The sequence below is a fragment of the Leguminivora glycinivorella genome, chromosome 15 (assembly GCF_023078275.1).
Source record: "Leguminivora glycinivorella isolate SPB_JAAS2020 chromosome 15, LegGlyc_1.1, whole genome shotgun sequence".
NCBI classification, from domain to species: domain Eukaryota; kingdom Metazoa; phylum Arthropoda; class Insecta; order Lepidoptera; family Tortricidae; genus Leguminivora; species Leguminivora glycinivorella.
Window position 1 is genome coordinate 13,944,334 of NC_062985.1, and position 20,945 is coordinate 13,965,278.

The following is a 20,945-nucleotide window of genomic DNA, read 5'->3' on the forward strand; positions in this document are numbered from 1 at the left end:
CTAAATAATATTTATGTTTCCCAGATATAAATTATTTCAGGCATAAAATAATTCCATTAAAAATTAGCGTGCCTTGTTACTCGTAACACGAATTAGTATGAATATTATGGTCCCGGCCGGCAAAAAGCATTTATCGAAATCTGTATAATTTATTTTGACATTTGTCAAAATATATCAAAATGACATTTTTCATATCCACCCGCTATATCGCTTTTTGTTGTACATTATTTTATTTTTATAATAGACATTACGATTTACGATACAAGTGCGGAGAAAAGGAAGTTCGAAACGAGGGGCGATAAATTAAAACAGGACCGGAGGGAGTATCTTAAGTTGACATGAGTTATGAATTTCCTTTTTCGCACGTGTATCATACATAACGTCTTGCAGTACAGATGGCCCTTCGAAGTCTTCCTCTACTTATACTTCTCGCGCTAGCGCGTAAAAAAAACACCATCTGTACTGAAAAGTAACTTTATTATATAATTATTACAAACAAATTGTCAAAAGTCATTTTGATCATATAATCTGTCAAAATGTGATTTTGGGTAAAAAATGTCAAACTGGAATTACGAGTCTAAAATGTCAAAAAAGCATGTTGAGTCAAGACAAGACTGTCAAAATGTAATTTTGAGTCAGAACTATCAAACTGACATTTTGGCTCGAATCTTATTGACATTTGCTGTCATAACTGTCAGAATGAAATTTTGGGACCAAACTGTCAAAATATATTTGGATCAAAACTGTCAAACGTCTGAGATCAAACCTGTCAAAATGACATTTTGAATCAAAACTGTCAAAATCTATCATTTGCCATTAAGGTACTATATCTTATACAACGGAATGACTTCAATTTACATTTTGGGTTAAAACGATCATATTGACATTTGCTGTCAAAAGTGTCAAATTGACATTTTGGTCAAAACCGTCAAATTTAAATTTTGCTCTAAACTGTCAAATTGACATTTTGGTCTAAACTGTTAAATTGACATTTTGGTCAAAACTGTCAAATTGACATTTCGGTCAAAAGTTCAAAACTGTCAAATTGACATTTTGGTCCAAAAAGTAAAATTGACATTTTGGTCAAAACTGTCAAATTGACATTTTGAGTCAAAACTGTCAAATTGACATTGTGTTAATTCTGTTATATTGAAATTTTGGCTCAACAGAGTCAAAATGTCACTTTGGGTCAAAAATTAAAAATAAAATGTAGGGGCAAAACTGTCAAATTAACATTTGCTTTAAAACGATCAAATTGGCGATTATCTGTTGAACTGTCAAAATATATTTTCGATCAAAACTTCCGAATTGACGTCTAATTTCAAACCTGTCAATATGATATTTTGAATCAAAACTGTCAAAAATTGTCAATTGCCTTTATGGTATGTGTAATCTGTCGTGTTGACAACGGAATGACTTCTCTTTACACTTTGGGTATTTATGGGTTAAAACGATGATATTGTCATTTGCTGCCAAAACTGTCAAATTGATATTTTGGTCAAAACTGTCAAAATTGCATTGTGTCAATTCGGTCATATTGCCCTTTGGGTTAACAATGTCAAAATGTCACTTTTGTCCAAAAATGTAAAAATGAAATTATGGGTCAAAAATGTCAAATTTACATTTTGGGTTAAAACGATCAACTTGGCAGTGGTGCTCAAAATTGTCAAATTGACATTTTGGGTCAACTCTGTCAAAACATCATCTTGGGTCAAAACTGTCAAAACGATATTTTGGGCCAAAACTGTCAAAATGACATTTTGAACCAAAACTGTCAAAATCTGTCAATTGTCTTTAAGGTACCTACGTAAGTAGTTTATACAACGGTATGACTTTATTTCTAAGCAAGAACCCAAGTTAGTCTAATTTGACTGTATGACTCGTACACCGTGTTTTTTTTTTTCGTTTTCCATGAAATTCGACATGCAGTTAGGTTCATTATCGGGAACCACCTGGTATACAACGTGTTTTTATTGATATCCGTTAACTTTAAGGGAAGTTTGCTTAGGTGAATTACAATTAATTTCTCTAAGAAAAAGAAAGTAATTAAAAAATAAATTTAATGAATCAATTCGTGTAGTAAACAAAAAGTGTAGTACGGCCTTTATACTTTCAGAATACTATTTATTGTGACATGTGACGTCAATTACTAGACACTGGTTGAATGTTTTTTTTTTTTTTTATGAAATAGGCAGCAAACGAGCAGACGAGCCGCCTGATGGAAAGCAGTCATCGCCGCCCATGGACATAAGCAACATCAGGGGAGTCACCTATGCGTTGCCGACCTTTAAGAACCCTAAATACCTGCTTCTTGAAGAACCCCATGTCATAGCGCAAGGGGAACACCTCAGAAGGTAGCTCATTCCACAACTTGCATGTTCTGGGCAAAAATGAGCGAGAGGCCCGTTTGTTCTTGGTTTGCCACGTATCTAGAAAGTGAGGATGAACTTTGTTTCTTTGGCGGGAGGTGCGGTGATAAAAGCGCGACGGTGGCACCAGGTCAAAAAGTTCTTCAGAACACTCCCCGTTGTACAGACGGTAGAATAAGCACAGAGAGCCAACATCTCTCCGGAGGCTAAGAGGATCTAAACCGACTGTGAGTTCGGGATTGCCAACAATACGAACTGCCCGGCGTTGGATAGAGTCAAGTGGAAGAAGTTGATATTTCGGTGCCCCAGACCAGAGATGAGAACAGTACTCCATATGTGGTCGAACCTGTGCTTTGTATAGTAAAAGCCGGTGACCCGATGTGAAGTACTGTTTCGCTCTATTGAGTACCCCGAGCTTCTTAGAGGCCAGTTTGGCCTTGAGTTCCAAATGACCCCGGAACTGGACCTCATTCGTAATGTCGACACCGAGTATCCCGATACTCTTGGAGATGGTAAGGGGAGTGTTCTGGAATTCAGGCGCTATGTCAAATGGGATTTTTTTAGCGGAAAACGCGCAAACTTGTGTCTTACTGGGGTTGAACTCGACGAGATTACGTTTACCCCACTCGGATACCTGCTCAAGAGAGGCCTCGATTTCAGACACAAGTTGCATTCGGCATTCCAATACCTGCTCTCGAGAGGCATTTGCACGACCCGTGTACTGGCTATCACCTGTGCTGTCATCCGCATAACAATGGATATTGCTAGTTAATAGCATATCATGCAAAGCCCCTCTGGGAGCCCGTACGAAGGGAGCTTGGAAAGAAGCGCCTTATGCCAAACCCGGTCAAAAGCCTTAGCAATATCTAGGCTGACTGCCAGTGCTTCTCCCTTGCTCTCAATGGCGGTGGCCCAACGATGAGTCAAGTATACCAGAAGATCACCAGCGCCACGACCATGGCGGAAGCCGTATTGCCGGTCACTTATAAGCTGGTGGTCTTCAAGGTACGCTAAAAGCTGGTTATTGACCACGCGCTCCATTACCTTGGAGAGAAGGGAGGTTATCGCTATGGGCCGATAGTTGGCCGGGTCTGTGCGATCACCCTTCTTTGGGATTGGATGGACCCAAGCAGTCTTCCAGGATGACGGGCATTTACCTGAGCAGTATGAAAGCGAGAAAAGGCGCGTCAAAACCGGGGTTAGCTCCGGAGCGCACGTTCTCAGCACAATAGCTGGTATACCGTCAGGCCCACTGGACTTATTGACGTCGAGGGCAAAAAGTGCACGCCTAACTGCACTTTGAGTGAAGCGCACCTCGGGCATGGATGCCTCACAGCGCGGGATGCTGGGTGGTGTGCTACCCCCGTCGTCAAGCGTCGAGTTTGACGCAAAAAGAGAACACATGAGATTCGCTTTCTCTTTTGTGGAGTGAGCCAATGAGTCGTCAGGTTTATGAAGAGAAGGAAGGGAGACCTTACAGAAGTTCCCCTGAACAGCTTTGGCGAGAGACCAGAAATTACGAGTCCCAGCAGGCTGACTAACCAGTCTCTCGCCAATTCTGTAGGTGTGTTGGAACTTTGCTGCAGCAATACGCTTCTTGCAGAACCTGGATGCAGCGTTATAACGCTTCTTTAATTCGGAGGCATTCGGATCATTGACTCTGCTGGCGGCTACCCAGGCCCGGTAGGCCTCGCACTTAGATTTGAATGTTATTTTATTCTTGTTTCTCACACGGATTTAACTTTAGGAAATTTTATAGGATTTTTTTAAATAGATCGATAACCGTACAAGTTAAGACGCTGGTATCATAGATAACATACATACATACATGCATACAATCACGCCTGTTTCCCAGAGGGGTAGGCAGAGATCACGGATTTCCATTTACTACGATCCTGACAAACCACTTTCGCTTCACACACTTTCATAACGTTTCTTATACACGCTCGTCGGTTTCGAGTACTGTTGACCTGGCCTTTTTGCAATATTTCCCCGATTTGATCAAGAAACGATAGATAATTCATATGTAAATATATAGATTCATAGATAAATAATTGTTTTTGACCTAAAGAACCTTTCCTTAAAGTTAACGGAATTCAATAAAAACACAGTGTATACATACACACACGCTGGTCTTTCTCGTTCATTTTGTGACAATAGTGCCTGGCAGAACTAAATTTGGGAAAGAAATCGCGAAAGATTTTATACTCCATTTACTGTACCGCCGTGCGTTTAATTTGCATTATAATTGGAAATCTAGGAAAATATAGAAAAAAACGTTACTCTTTTTTCGGTTTTGCATCAGCTCTATGATCAGTTAATTACTTCCTTAAATACTTCCCGTTATAAAAATTACACCCTGTATTGTGTAACGAAAAACTGAAATTAATAGTTACAATAATAAATATAATCACGGTGTATGAATAGGACTATACTGGATCAAATTACCCCCATATTGGGATAAAGGCGAATTTACCGCAATTACGAGGATTTCGTAGGGAAATGTAAAATGAAATCATATTTTCGATGCGATACCTTCACGTGTTTTCGAAATATACAGATTGGTCTTTTCGTTAATAATATAATAAAATAAAGTTCAGTAATATATGTGTAAGTTTTAATTGGGAAGACATGCAAAAAATTGGGAGAATCCCGTCAAATCCCGACCATCTGGCAACCCTAAATTATGCATGACTGCGCACGAGACGTATGTACTTACGCCGCGAGGCAGCGCGGCGTCGCGCCAGTGGCACGCCCCAACCTGATTGGTTATCGGTTGCGCGCCACACTGCGCGAAAATTTAAAATACTTTGCTATTGAAATATCGTCAAATATTGAAAACCCATTGATCAAAACCGCACAAATTAAATTTGATGACTCGATATTATATTATAATAATATAGACGTCAACTTATGAACATGAAAATTTTTTTGAGGATTTGAACGGGTTTTTATTACAAAATATTTTTTTAAATATAAGCAATCTATGAATGTCGCACACTTTTAAAAAAATAAGATATTTTAATGCCCTGAATCGTACAAGACTTCACTTACTGACTCTAATATTTTTTTAAGGGTTTTAGGATCAATATTAGAATTTTTTTAAATATCATTAAACCCATGGATGAAAATTGCACAAAATGCATATATACATCGGCAACCACTTTGTTTTTAGACAAATACAAATAATTTCTTCTCGAATATTTTTTTGACTGAACACTGCTTAAAAAGAGAAATACCTAAAGTTCGTGCTAAGCAAGTACCTAGGAACGCACAAAACATTATTTTTATATTTGATCAATAGTCTAAAAACTATATGCAAAAAATAAGCAACATGAATATTATCGAAACCTCAAAAGTTATCGCTACCCGACTAATATGTCAGCGTACTATATTCTATATGATACATATATAGTACGCAAAAGTACTATATTTTTGGGGTCCATGCCAGTGGCGAATTTACACTAGGGTCAAACCGCCAGGAGCGGCGTTATGATAATGAAAAAAAAATTGCGCTCGCTCCGCTCGCGCTTTTATTCATATTTGACCTTCACTGTACATTTCATTATTTCGTTCTGACCTGCAAATATTGCAGTTACGTATAAAGCCACTGTTGTTTGCAAACATTTGTATTTTTTCCATGATATATTAAATATTCTCTACTCCGATGAGCTTCGATTTGAATCCATTGGTATTATGAATATTACGATAGTTTCTAAAGCGTATCATATTAACAGTATCGTCTTTAAACAAACTAGCATCCCATAATTAGGTACCTACTTCACAGCTCATTGATTCTGTGATATTAAGCATCAAAGTTGAACTATTTTAGGACCGAAACTGGTTCTTTGGTCAAAATTTTTGCCTTAATTAGTTTAAAATTAAAATCGCTTTTGCATTTTTATAAAGTCTAGATTTCATTGAAGTAAAAATGTTTTTAAAACAATGTCAAATTTCATAAAAAATATAAGTACTTATAATATGGGTATTCTTTTTTTTATACGGATTTGTAAAAAAAAGTAAGTAACTATTGAAATTAAAAGAATATTAAGTTAATTACGTACCTAGTAAGTAAAAATTGCATACCTGTCAATAAATTTAGAAAGTGATAGAAGACTCAATATTGCATATTTTTCCAAATACGCCATATATATTGTTGGTGTTCAATAAAACATTTGGGACATTACATACAATAAACAACAAGTTATATATTACGCTAAGTAAAACATTCAACAACATGAAAGTTTGCTTTTTTAAAAAACCGGTCAAGTGCGAGTCGGACTCGCCCACCGAGGGTTCCGTACAAACTTTCAAACTGCCCAGTTAAAATAATCTCATGTTTTCACATAACTCTAACGACTTGACTAGAAGACAAAAGTATAGGTACTAATGAGCATTATTGTGTATAGCGCCATCTCTCGGTGAATTCGCTGACTAATTTGCGCGACCATAGTATGTTGGTTTTTCAGGGATTATTCTTTATAATGTTAACCGATTTAAACAATTTTTACTTTATTGGAAAGAAGATGATTTACGTAACATCTCGTATTAATTTGAAGTACTATATACATCCGCAAAGGTGGGTAAATTAAAAGTAAAAATCTGAAAAGTTTTTTGTAAATTAAAAAAAACTTTTCAAGATACAGACACGATTATATTTTTCCTGTAATATTTAGCATAAAACCAATGTTTCCTAAAATTTTCATAATTTTTCGTTGGTAAACTTCGGAGATAAAGGGGGGGAACGGTATTTTTTTTTACATTTTCCTTCAAAATTCTTTTTTTTTTCCACAACAAAAAAATTATAAAAAATAGTTTATTTACGTTCAATTTGAGCTCTTTCTAACGATACCCCAATTGACCTAGTAACTTGAAATTTACAGTTTGCCCCCCATTTTGGCCATTTTCTACAATTAAAATTAATAAATTAAAAAAAATTATACCTTCTATTTGTAGAGGTTCACAATGTTCACAACTATTCCAAATTTCAAGTTGATAGCATTAGTAGTTCTCGAGATATTTAGGAATGTGACAGACGGACAGACAGACGGACAGAGTCGCACCATAAAGGTTCCTGTTGTACCTTTTTGGTACGGAACCCTAAAAAAGGCCAAATGTTAAGTTGGTAAATGTGAGCTTGGCAAATAAAACAATAAGTTGGGAAATGAACATTCGGCGGAATAAAATTCCGTGAAACGTGAGTTGGGAAGTGATATTCGGCCATACAACTTTCGACGATACTTAAATAAGAGAACCAATGCAACAGAAAACTTGTCAAAAATCGATGAAAACCGAATGGAGCCCCTTAGAGTGGACAGAAAGAACGATCTCTACGACTTGGTTATCGATTATGTGTACCATACTATATTTTATTTCGGTGTACTATATTTTTTATATGGAATTTTCTAAAATACTATATTTCCCTAAAAAAAAGTTGGCAACCCTAATCTTACCCGCCATTGAAGTTGTGGCAGTCTCCGCCGGCACACACGTCCTGTATCTCGCGGCACTCGTCCCGGTCCACGCAACGTTTGTTCACTAAGCGCCAGCCTTTGCCACACGAACATTCGTAGCTAGAGCAAAAAAAAATAGGTACAGGTGAGTACGTTGAAAATTACGTAACATAATTTTACAAAAATGATTAGATCCCATCATTCTAGCCTACACTACATTTGTTAACTGACCTGCCCATAGTATTGGTACAAGACGGCTCGCCCTCTCGTCCACAAGGATCCGGGGTCTCTGCACACTCGTCTACGTCGCGACAGTTGCGTCCGTCGCCCGTGAGAGCGTAGCCGGGAGAGCATTCGCAGCGGAATGAACCGAGTGTGTTGCGACACCGGCCGTTGCGACAAACCATGCCTCCTTCCCGGCATTCGTTTACATCTGTAAATAAAAAAGAATCGTTATGTGAATGTTAGGTCAAAGTATCCTAACACAATTTTATGCCACATGGTTAATATCACAATTCGGGTTCAATTTACTATCGGTTTCAATAAAATGATCCTGGTCACGGCACCAAATTGTAAACGCATCCGAAAAAACGTAAATGATTTACGAGTTTCAGTGAATTTCTATAAAAAATCAGACACACCGATGCAGTCATTGTTAGCGCCGGGCTTAAAGCCTTCATCGCAGTGACAGGTGTGTGAGCCGGGCAGGTTTTCGCAGGTTCCGTTCCGGCACATGGGCCGCGGCCGCGCGCACTCGTCCACGTCACGACACGAGCCATCGCGCAGAGTGAAGCCAGGCCGGCACTCGCATCTGTAATGAGAATAGTTTTGGTGTTACCACATTTATATATACTTAGGGCTTCAATAATCGTTTACTAAGTCAAGACCTATCCTGTAGTCTAGGTGATACCTACCTGTAAGAGCCGATTGTATTTCGACAGTCCCCGTGTTCGCACAGCCTCGGGTTGGCACACTCATCAATATCCTCGCAGGTATCAAGGGTGGTCGACAGTCGATACCCGGGCGGACAGCGGCACTCGTAAGCCCCGGGTAAGTTGACGCACTGTGCGAGGCCGCGGCACGGAGTCGATATCGTGCCGCATTCGTCGATATCGCGACACTGGTGGGAGGTCGCGTCGTATTCGTAACTGGAAAAAATACTTCAATTATGTTTTGGTCAGTCACATAAATTTACAATAAAAGGAAAATTTCAACTTATCCTTACCCATGGTCGCACAAGCATGTAAATCCAACAGGAGTGTCGACACATCGTCCAGGCTTGCAGAGTTGCGGCATAATCGAACACTCATCTATAGGCTTGGTCTCATTATTCGTCGGGTCCCTATAGTTTCCTGGCTCCGCGCCGCAGAATAGCGAATGTTCTCGAGAGTTCTTATCCGGGCAGGCTTCGCAGGGTTCGCCCCACGCGCGACCGACGGAGCAGCAGCATAGGTATTTGGTTTGAGGAACGCCGACGGCCGAAGAACAACGTTCGGTGTCCGGATCCCAGTCCATGTAGCATTGTCGTTGGCGGACGTCGACGCATTCCTCTGAAAAGTTGATAAATATATTACAAAAAAAACTGTGTTGCAGGAAGCTTTGAATATCTATATTGAAGGCAAGGTCAATGGATACTGAAAACTGAATTCGCTCTGTCGCTCTTGTCATATTAGACAAGAGAACAGTTACTTACTTCCATTAGGCATAGCGACGTATCCCTCCGGACAGAGACACACGTAAGACCCGGGCAGATTCCTGCACACTCCAGGGCCGCATATCTCCGGTTCCAAGCACTCGTCAATGTCCTCACATTTCCTCTGATCTGGCGCTAAAGCCCAGCCCTCTCCGCACGCGCAGACGAAGGAACCGAACGTGTTGGTGCATGTTCCGTGCTCACATAGAGCGGGGTGTTGTGCGCATTCGTCGATGTCGGATAATGTCACGACATACGATGGCTGAAAAAGATTGGTTCTGTTAACAAGTCTTATCCATTAAATCCTTTAACGTTTACGCTGACAGTCTTATCCCCGCAACTGTAAAAGTAATAACACATTTTTTCTACTATCATTTTGACAAAAAGAACAATTCTGATTAATTTGTCAATTTGATTGTCTCATCTGAACGCCTTCTAATAATATATGTCCCTTACCGGTTCAAGTACGGGTTGATATCCAGGACCTCCGGGGCAGAGTTGCCGGTAAGCCTCGGAGCCTGGTTCTGGGCAAAGATCGCAGTATTTGCCCCAAGCCGCACCTACAAGACAATATATGTACCTAATAGTTACACATTTACCGAAAAACTGGTGAGATTTAACATTTTAAAATATCTGCAAAAAAATACAGTGATTTTAACAAGATTTATGTCTTCCAGTTTCCAAATTTATTTCATAGAAAAATTTCTAAAATTAAAACAAACACGATTCTCTTAAATAAGAAAAGAACATTGCCGAAAAGCAAAACAGAGTAAAATAAAATAGGAAAACTATTAGAGGTAGGTATATGGATGATCACTTTGACCAGATTGCGGCTATAGACAACTTGTTAGAGGGCTTCCTTTTTTCTAAAGATTTTAATGAGCTTACCCACGGAGCAGCAGCAAGCAGCCATGGTTCCATCTTCAGAGAGCTCGTCACCGTTGAGGCAATGTTCGGTACCCGAACGAAGATCTACTCTGCCGTAGCAGCGCGCTTTACGAGAATCTGGTAAAACAAAAAAAGTTAATTTTAATAAATATGCCCTAAGAAATACTGTAAATTAATAATATCTGAATCTGCGAAATCTTATTACTAGCTAGATTAGATACCATAGAACCGCGCTTCTAAATTCAACATTGGAGATTGACATTATATGTTGTGTCTTACTGCTTATGGCATTTAATGCCATTTATTTGCCAAAATAATTTAGATATCATTTTACAAAGATAATAATCAAACAGTATCTATAATGGACTCATTACTAGACAGATAGTTTTGAATACTGCCGAACAACCTCGTCTTCTTCGACTCATCTCATATAAAGTAGGTAGGTACGGTCAGCCAAGAAAGTGGTTTACCCCTTTTTGACTATGTTAAATACTCTATCTATCTATAGCAGCCTTTAAAGCGCCCGTCTTTGGCCTCCTTTCCATTTGTCCACGCTTGTCAATCCATTGTCATCCGCATCCAGTTATCGCCAGCTAGTTGGCAGATGTCATCTCTCCATCTAAGGGGCGGCTTGCCACGACGGTGGGTGTTAGCGGGCTATCCACGCCATAGTTCGTCTCGCCCAGCGACTATGGTGCATTTTCTGTGTCCAATTTCCTTCACCACGTCTTTAAGTTTTGTGATGTTAAATACATAAGGTCGAAAAGTGATAAACCACTTTTTTGGCTGACTGTACCTTATTTTACCTTTACGATACGATTACCTTAGTTTAAAGTTGAAACAAATATTTACCAAAGCAAGCGGTCCCGTCCGACACCAGCTCGTAGTTGGGCGGGCACCGGCAGATGTAGGAGCCCTCCGTGTTGATGCAAGTACCGTACTGGCACGACTGCGGCGACTTGCACTCGTCCACATCCGTGCAATTGAAGCCGGGCATCACTGGAATGTTATAATACAGTAAAGTTTAAAAAAAAGCTAATTTATTTTTACTCTCCCGTGTCACAGTATAATAAAGAGTACTATCGTACAGTATGGCCACTCCCGCTGCCCGCTGAAAGTGCCCTCTCGGTTACCTCACAGTTACCGCCTGTCAAAAACGCGAACAGTCGACCTGTCATATTTCACTCATACAAACCTAGTACGCGTTCACCTACATGAGCTTAGACTGTGTGCTAGGAACGCGCCTCTTTCATATATTTGATCGCCAGTGTCCGAGGTGTGCCCGTGTGGCGACGGGTTAAGAATTTCACCACCCCTTTCTTCCCATGGGTGTCGTAGAAGTCCACTGTGGGATATAGGTTAAATTGTGGCGTAGGCGAGAGGCTGTCACTGTAATGTCACAATTTGAATTTCTTTGAATCCCTTTTTGCCAATAGTGGCACTGAACCTTAGTAGTTCATGTGCTCTTCCTACCCCTTTATGGGATACAGGCGTGATTATATTATTTATTATTTATTGGTAAACATGATTACATGACTTACAGCTAACCATTGCGTCACGTATCTTAGGCTGATATAACAAGAAAAACAAAGTAGACATATGTAGACATATGGTATACATTATATGTGTATGTATGTTATTTTTACTCTATCACTTAGATACCTGCGACAATAATACATGCCGCTGTTAGCCAGGTAGCTGAATGGTTTTAAGCATTACAAAGGGCGCTGGTTCATTCCTGCTCTATGCACTCCATCTTGGTTTCCAGACAAAGACGTATGTAACTCCGTATAGACAGCTACAGTTAAAAAAAAACGTACCTCAGAACCATATAGAAAAAGGTACGGTGGCCTAGATGGCGTTACACCTTTGGGAAACGCTCGGCTAGATGGCGCTAATATTAATATATGACATTTTAACACATATCAAGCTAAGAATAAGGTCCAAATTGTCAAAATCGATGTTTAAAATTTTTAAGCTTGTGTCGAGAGATAGCAGTATATGCACTGTGATGACACATTTTACTTTGACAGTACAAAGACTTAGGGTTGGCTGAAGGGAAACTGCAGGGCGACTTTAATCTAATTTGCATGTGGTCTCATGACGCGGGTCTCGTCTTAAATTCCGAGAAAACAAAGTTGTTACACGTGCATTCTAGCCAATCGCGAACGGTAAGCGCAGTTCACATTGTAGGACATGACCATGACTGCCTGCACTTAGGCAAAGCAAGCCCAAAAAGTAGTTGCCATTGTTCACAATTGGAACAAGTCCTCAAGCAGAAATATCTAGGTCTTATAATTGACAACCATTTAAATTGGGATGCTCACATTGACCTTGTTTGTAGTAAGTTGCGAGCAGTCATGGCGAAAATGTACATCTTACGTAACACAGGACACAATGTACTGAAATAACAAAAATTGAGGAATATAACAATCAAATCTTTAAGGTAGTCTATAGATCATCTGATAGTCTTGTTGTTTCAGGAGTTCCACAAGGCAGTAATCTGGGCCCTTTGTTATTTTTGCTATTTATAAATGACCTTCCAATGGCCATAAAACACAAATCAATACTGTTTGCGGATGACACGACTATCATTATTAGAGGAGACAATCCGTGTACATATGAAGATGACAGCAATGAAGCTTTAACGAATATAAGTTGCTGGATAAATAACAACGATTTACTTATAAACTTAGAAAAAACGGATTTTGTACAATTTAGCGCAGGAAAGGCCCGACCCCCAAAGCTTAATATTAGAATTGAAGATGTCACTTTACAAGAAGCTAGTAGTGTAAAATTTCTGGGTTTAAATATAGACCCTTGCTTAAATTGGAAGGGACACATCGAATTTTTGTGTAATAGGTTAGATCGTTTTATCTTCGCATTAAGAAAACTTAGACAATGTGTATCTAAAGAGGCAGCGATTACAGCCTACCATGGACATGTGTCCTCAATTCTCAACTATGGCTTAATGTTGTGGGGTAATTCTGTGGACGTTGAGAGAGTATTTTTGTTACAGAAAAATGTGTACGCGCGATAACAAATACCTGGATAGGGCACAGCTGTAAACCAATTTTTAAAAAATTAAATATTTTACCGTTAGCTTGTATGTATATTTATAAACTCTGTACTTTTGTTAGGAAATTTCCAGGATATTTTCAAAAACGGTCAGATGTACATTCGAGAGACATAAGATAGCAATATAAATATCTTTTATACCAGCCACGCTGTAATAATAGTGTTTATAAGAGGAATAGCTACAATATGTGCATACTGATTTTCAACCACTTACCAATTAAAATAAAGTCACTCGAAGATTACATATTCAAACGTAAATTAAGATCTTGGCTCCTTGAAAACTGCTTTTATAGTGTGAGAAACTTCTTAAATTACAAAGATACCTCAGATACCTAGTAGGAAAGGATTATGGAAATAATTTAATATAAGGTTAAAAATATACTTAACACTGATGCACATTGGATTGGCTATCCGCAGACTTTCACTGTATTATATGTATATAGGTAAATTAAGTCACTATTAAGTTATTATTTTGATTATAGTTAAATTTAGTATAATACATTACTAAAATCCTACTCTAAATACATTTGCATGCTGTATGAAGACAGCTGGAAAAGGTGGAACTATATCTAACATAATATTAAGACATGTAACTAACCCTTTTTCTGCAAATAAATATATCTTATCTTATCTTATCTAATAGGATTCCGTTTAAAATCCGATTAGATATTTATAACGCGCTTGTGGAAAGCATTATTTCATACGGTTTGACTAGCTACGGGCGCACCTTTAAGTCTCATCTTGACAAAATATACAATCTGCAGGTTAGGTTACTTAAGCTTGTTGTCCCTTTCAGTATTAGAAATAACCGTAAATCTGATATAGACCTATTTAGTTTCTGCAAAGTTTTACCAGTACATGTGAAATTTAAATATCAAATCCTGAAGGAACAATATTTTAGAACAGAAATACAGCATTTAGTTGATCACCCAAAAACGACCCGGCAAGTTATAAATCATATGTTGAAGAAACCTCAATTTAAAAATTTCTATGGACGAAGAACATCGCATTATATACTACCAGACCTAATAAATAAACTACCATCGGAATGGAAAGCTGAACTTACACCTAATAATATCAAAAGTTATCTTAAAAAGGGAATGCTGGAACAGATTCAAAAAGATAAAATTTATAGTTTAATTTAAAATAACTTAAAAATATTTAGTAGTGTCAGAATTGATTCCCATTTGTTTTCTTTTTCTATTTAGTATATAACAAACTCAATAAAATATTTATTATCATAAAATACTTTGAGTACATAATTGGAGCATCCTGTATTTGGCCGGGCGCAAACCGGTCCGGCCAAAGCGGGCGGCTGCCAACAACAAGGAAAATAAGTGACAATAATTATGTGCTATTACTTAAATGCTATTTGCGCTCAGTGCAATGTTGGCGGTTTCTTGTTTTGGTTATAATACGAGTATGTATAATGAATAGAATACCTACATAATTATATGATTGTTGTATTGTATAACATCTACCGCGGAATGGAATAGGTATCGAGACAAACCTTATTGGTTTAACGATACTATGTAAATTAATTAGAGATTTATGTTTGTAATTACCTAAATAAATAAATAAATAAGTAACTCTCTATAATACTCGAACCTATTTGTTTCCTGGCCATGATTAATGATTAATACTGAGGAGTGACGTCACGGTCAATTCATTTACTTTATATCCTTCTCTTTGACTTATTAAATAGAAATTATGTACCACTAACCACTGTCCATATTTTTCTTCTAACTATGTGGTGCTCTATTTCGTGCACTGCATAAAATATTTTATTTTAAGTATAGGAAACTAGCCTATTTGTCCCATATTGTTAGCTATAAAATATTTATTAGGGTCAAATAAGAATACATGTACAAAAATTACACTTCCAACCTTAAAATAAAACAGTACTTAACACTACTGACTACTCCCATGTGAAAATTCATCCGCAACGCAGGCTTCGTCAGGTGGCTACAAATCCAAATCAACAACATGCTTCGTCATATATAAAATAATAACTTTAAGCTAAATGAAACCGTCCCGAATCGTATTGTTAGCTTGATATGTATTAAAATATCAAATATTAATATTAGCGCCATATAGCCGAGCGTTCCCCAAAGGTGTAACGCCATCTAGGCCACCGTACACGGAGTTACATAATTATGTCTTTGGTACTACTTAGGAAATACTTACAGTCATCCACACTGTCAGATTGGTATCCCTTGTCGCAGAGACACTTGAACATGCCGTATGTGTTCACGCAGCGTCCGAACACACAAACGTTGTCAAAGGTGGCGCACTCGTCCATGTCTGTAAAAAACAAACAACTCTGAGAGGAGAATTTAGTCATGACTAAAGGTACCCCAAGTGTACTTTACTTTATAGCATTATAGAGTATATATACATAATATTACATTAGTACCGTACTTAAAAACTCAAAGTGTAAACTAATAATTGTGGACTGTAATAGGCTAGTTTCCTACTAGTCAAATCAGCTTTTTTTTTGAGAACTGTCAAAACGATTTGCTAATATGGTATTACTATGAAATACTGAGGAGTGACGTCACGGTCAATTCATTTACTTTATATCTTTCTCTTTGACTTATTAAATAGAAATTATGTTTAACCATAAATTAAATATAACAAGATCATACCATCCCATACATTATAATACGACCGCCTGAGACCGCGCTTACACTCCACCACACATAGATGGCGCCACAAAAAATGTCCTGTAGCTTTCGATTATACTTGTAGATGGCGTTAATTGTCACTTTTAACATAGATTTACGGCTCGGAATTGACACTTAATGCCAATCTACAAATAATCGGTGGCAACAAGGCATTTTTTGTGGCGCCATCTATGTGTGGTGGAGTGTAAGCGCGTTCGTAGGCGGTCGCATTTTAATGTATAGGATGGTATGATCTTGTTATATTTAATTAATGGTTAAACATAATTTCTATTTAATAAGTCAAAGAGAAAGATATAAAGTAAATGAATTGACCGTGACGTCACTCCTCAGTATTTCATAGTAATTCCATATTAGCAAATCGTTTTGACAGTTCTCAAAAAGAAGCTGATTTGACTAGTAGGAAACTAGCATCACCATGCATTTAAGGGTTAAACATAACTACTGTCCATGTTTTTCTTCTAATTACGTGGTGCTTTATTTCGTGCACTGCATAAAATATTTTATTTTAAGTAAGTATAGGAAACTAGCCTATTGGCTGTAGGATATATGGCACAGTCGGTAGGATCCCAAAGAGGGATCATCCAAATTTTATACAATAGGCGAGACTACTAATAAAAACTAATTAGTCCGTCAGTTAGATTATTAAAGAATTTTAGACACGTATTTTATTCTTTTTTCTCGTAAACGAAAAATAACAGAATGCCATTTTTTTATGTAGTCGTCATCCCTATTACCGAGACATAAAGAGGCGTGGGTGGAGTGACCTGTTAAACTCGAAAGTCTGCGTTGACCTCACATTCGTATGCATAGAAGCATAGAAGAGTTTGAGCGGTGGCCGTTCTCACACAGTGCGAGTTCATTCTCGCATTCATCTCCGTACACATAATAGTGAACTATCGTTTGTTTCTCAACATTAGTTAGTAAATAGTTACCGAGACAAGATGTAGCGTCAGGCGATCTGGTGAATCCAACGTCGCAGTCACATTCGTATCCGCCGGGAGTATTCGAACAGTGACCGTTCTCGCACAGTGTGGGGTCGTTCTCGCATTCGTCGATGTCGGTACACATGTAACTGAAAAAAACATTCAATAATAAAGAAATTAAACTTTGGTGAATGTGACTGCTAAGAGTAAAAATGAACTTAGTGGTATAGGGCAGTGTTCCCAAATTTTTATCCTTGCTTTGGAAATATTTTAAAAAGAACGGATACACATATACATACGTCAGTTACGCGTTCGATACCGAGGTACGTGTAACATTACACATGAAAGACTTCACCGGTGTTGCGGTAAGTTATAGGCCACCGCCGTTGTCCGTTGTTGGCTGGTATTAGTGTCACACGGACCGACCGCGCGGAGCGATCCGCACTGGACTAATATGAGTTAGCTTCAGGGAGCGTTTTAGAGTGGCGTGGACGGTCCGCGTGAGACTAAAACCAGCCTCTGTCTTCGACTAGCAGTTTAGAATAAACCCCACTAAAGCATTGTATATCCTTACCCGTCTCCCTTATACCCAGTGTCACACAAACACATGAAGGAGCCGTCTGTGTTGCGACAGGTGGCGTGCGGGTGGCAGCCGCCGTTGTTCGTCAGACATTCGTCCACATCTTCACACTCGCTGCCGTCCCCGCGCCAGCCTTCTCGGCAGCGGCATTGGAATGAACCCTGTCGAGAACAATACCCGTGTTGACTAGATTTAGTTACAATGTCTGTCTGTCTTTTTCAACAGGATCGCATCACATCTAACGTGAAAGCTAAAAACGTCAAAAACTAGAGTCAAAACCTTACGTTACGTTACCTTTTATACGCTTGAATCGTCTCTAACTTTAGGGTAAAATTGTCATTTAATGAGCATAAAAAAAGTAATTTAGTTCTTTAAGCCAAGAGAAAATGCAGTTTCGAGACGAAAATTTGAACTTCACTCGCATTGAGTACCGAGTTTGGGCATTACGAATTTGATACGGTACCCTTTGGTTTACATGCAGCCGTTTAAATTACGTTTTAAATTTTAAAATTGCGTCAAAACGGCCATCACCAAAAAAGAAAAAGGTTGAATGTTATAGGGAACTGTTACATAACTTACGGGCAAGTTGACACAGTCTGCGCTAGGGTGGCAGTCGCAGGTTCCAAGCTCACACTCGTCGTCGTCTGTACAAGCTGGTCCCTGTTCTGGCTTGACACTGTAGCCGTCTGGACAGCGGCAGACGAAGCTGCCGATGGTGTTGCGACACTCGCCTGCCCCACATAAGTCTGGGTTCTGTAGGAAATCATGTCATTACAAACTAAAATTGTAGTTAAGACGTAAATTACAAAAGAATAAAAAGCATACACATTTCAAAATTTCTTGCACTTTATGGGAGCTAAGAATGAGATGGTTTTACGGTAAGCATAGAGTGGCTCACGAATGGAGCGCTAGTGGTAGTGCATCATTTTTGGACAGCAGTTTTGTCGGTATATAGAAGTTGTATAGAAGATGCAATTAAAAGAGTAAACTCTTAAGTCAGCGTATTCGTCTACATCCAAGCACGTCGGTTTCGTCCGGTCCGAGGTCGGCATCAAGCCTTCACGGCACCAACATAGAGGTACATATCCGCCGAGCGCGTTGAAAGTGTCAAAGATGTCAGAAAATTCAACAGTATACTTACGTCAGCGCACTCGTCGACATCTAAACAGGTCGGTTTCGCCCGGTCAGGCGCGGGAAGCAAGCCTTCTCCGCACGAGCACACGTATCCACCAGGTGTGTTGCGGCACTCGCCGCCGCCGCACACGCGCGCGCCGGAGCACTCGTCGATGTCGCGACATGTGCGCCCGTCTGCGCGGAGATGCCACCCGTCACTGTCAAATGGGAACAGGTTAACATTTTGATAAAATGCAAGTAGAAATCAAAACTTCGTGAGATCATTATTGAGAGATTTCAAACCAGTGTCTACCATTAAATAATAAAAATAAATAAATCATGGGTACACCTTACACAGATCAACTTAGCCCCAAACTAAGCAAAGCTTGTACTATGGGTGCTAAGCGACGATATACATACTTAAATAGATAAATACATACTTATTATATACATAGAAAACATCCATGACTCAGGAACAAATATCTGTGCTCATCACACAAATAGATGCCCTTTCCGGGATTCGAACCCAGGACCGCGGCTCAGCAGGCAGGGTCACTACCGACTGAGCCAGACCGGTCGTCAAATGCTGATGGAATGGATGATATTATGTAGGTTGAAAAGAGGAGCATTCCATAGACTATCCCGTGCAGACCGCATTATACGTGTTGCGTTTTTTTTTACGTTTTAAGCAAGCAATTATTTACCTGTGTATAACTCTACACGTTACCTTAGAAAAAGATCCTTTCACCAGCCAATTTTCAGAAAATTCAAGTTTTTACGGGAAAACGGTAGACTATTTCGTAGAATGTTCTACATAATAATGCTTACCGGCACACACAGTGATAGGACCCGGGTGTGTTGACGCACTCATGCTGACATCTAGTGGGATCCTCGGCGCACTCATCGATGTCTTCGCAGTGGCTTTTAACTGTGGACTGCGCGTAGCCTTCGTCGCAAACACATTGGTATGTTCCCATCTGATTCTCGCAAGCTCCGTTGCTGCAGATACCTGGCCAAGATTTTTAGGTTAGAGTGAATATCGAATCTGACTATTTTGAAATATTGTTAAAGAAGGATTCATATCACACAGATATTTGTCAATAATTTCAATGATATTTGAAGTATTTATTAAACATTTTTTTTGGGCCATGAAGTTTGAGGATGAATAAATTTTGCTGTGGGTATTGCATTTTACCTTGTAATTTTATTAAGATTACAACTTGATCTACGAGCTTGCGGTATAGGAAGAGACGGGTCAATCTACGATTTTATTTGCAAATCAAAAACTGGTCACATTGTACACAATACGATTTACGAAGGAGTTTAATCAAATGAGCTTTACAGCTCAGCCACGACATTGGTCTAAGCGCGACAGCGGTGAGCGGCGGCCATACATTGGAGCGAGACACAGCGATGGGACTTTTCATTCGCACGTATGGCTGCGGCTCACCGCTGTCGCGCTTAGACCAATGTCGTGGCTGGGCCGTTAATACCTCTACCACACTATGCTCCTCGCGCTGCCCCTCGCGCTACCCCTCGCGCTGCCTCGATGTTGCCCTCTCCAGCCACACCCTGCCCTACTCGCACGATTATCGCACTAGGTTGTTGCAGGCCCTTTGACTCGCATCAAAAAACGGACAAAATAGGGAGCGTTGGGCATGACGAGGAGCATGACGAGCGGCATGACGAGTAGCGCGGCCACACTATGCCTCTGCCTACTTCCCTTGCTACTTCCCACGCCGCTCGTCGAGTGTGTGGCAGAGGTATAAGAACACAGAATTTCTAAATATGAGCGAATTTTTACCGGACGTGACCGAGCACTCGTCGACGTCCTTGCACGAGAGCCGATCGGGTGCGAGCTCCATGCCGAGCCCGCACTCACAGCGGTAAGATCCTGGCGTGTTCACGCAACGTCCGTTGCGGCATAAGTCAGGCACATCCGCGCACTCGTTGATATCTGTAAAGATAAACATTTTTAAATAAAGCAATGGTCGATACTTCGGAAAATCAATTTGGTTTATCTGTGATACATAACCTCTCACTAAAACATATCTATTTTTTTGTTAAAATTTCCACCACGAGAATGACAAATAAAATGTTCATAGGGGTCAAAAGGTTTATAAGTGGAGGGCAGTGAAGCAGGATCTGGTCGTATTTCATA

General features: G+C 39.4%; 1 protein-coding gene across 1 annotated transcript in view; it reads right to left on the bottom strand.

Moving 5' to 3' along the window:
* Positions 1-20,945, bottom strand: part of LOC125233988 (fibrillin-2-like) — a 135,821-nt gene that overhangs the window by 29,128 nt on the left and 85,748 nt on the right. The window contains exons 27-44 of the mRNA XM_048140168.1: positions 20,589-20,741; positions 19,613-19,793; positions 18,813-19,002; positions 18,251-18,424; positions 17,666-17,832; positions 17,101-17,240; positions 15,669-15,785; positions 11,256-11,402; positions 10,404-10,520; positions 9,972-10,075; positions 9,516-9,777; positions 9,048-9,372; positions 8,737-8,970; positions 8,464-8,633; positions 8,054-8,255; positions 7,823-7,942; positions 7,114-7,120; positions 3,070-3,079 (exon numbers count right to left, since the gene is read on the bottom strand). Of these exons, the coding sequence (XP_047996125.1) occupies positions 3,070-3,079; positions 7,114-7,120; positions 7,823-7,942; positions 8,054-8,255; positions 8,464-8,633; positions 8,737-8,970; positions 9,048-9,372; positions 9,516-9,777; positions 9,972-10,075; positions 10,404-10,520; positions 11,256-11,402; positions 15,669-15,785; positions 17,101-17,240; positions 17,666-17,832; positions 18,251-18,424; positions 18,813-19,002; positions 19,613-19,793; positions 20,589-20,741 (2,820 nt within the window). The remainder of the gene's footprint in view (positions 1-3,069; positions 3,080-7,113; positions 7,121-7,822; positions 7,943-8,053; positions 8,256-8,463; positions 8,634-8,736; positions 8,971-9,047; positions 9,373-9,515; positions 9,778-9,971; positions 10,076-10,403; positions 10,521-11,255; positions 11,403-15,668; positions 15,786-17,100; positions 17,241-17,665; positions 17,833-18,250; positions 18,425-18,812; positions 19,003-19,612; positions 19,794-20,588; positions 20,742-20,945) is intronic.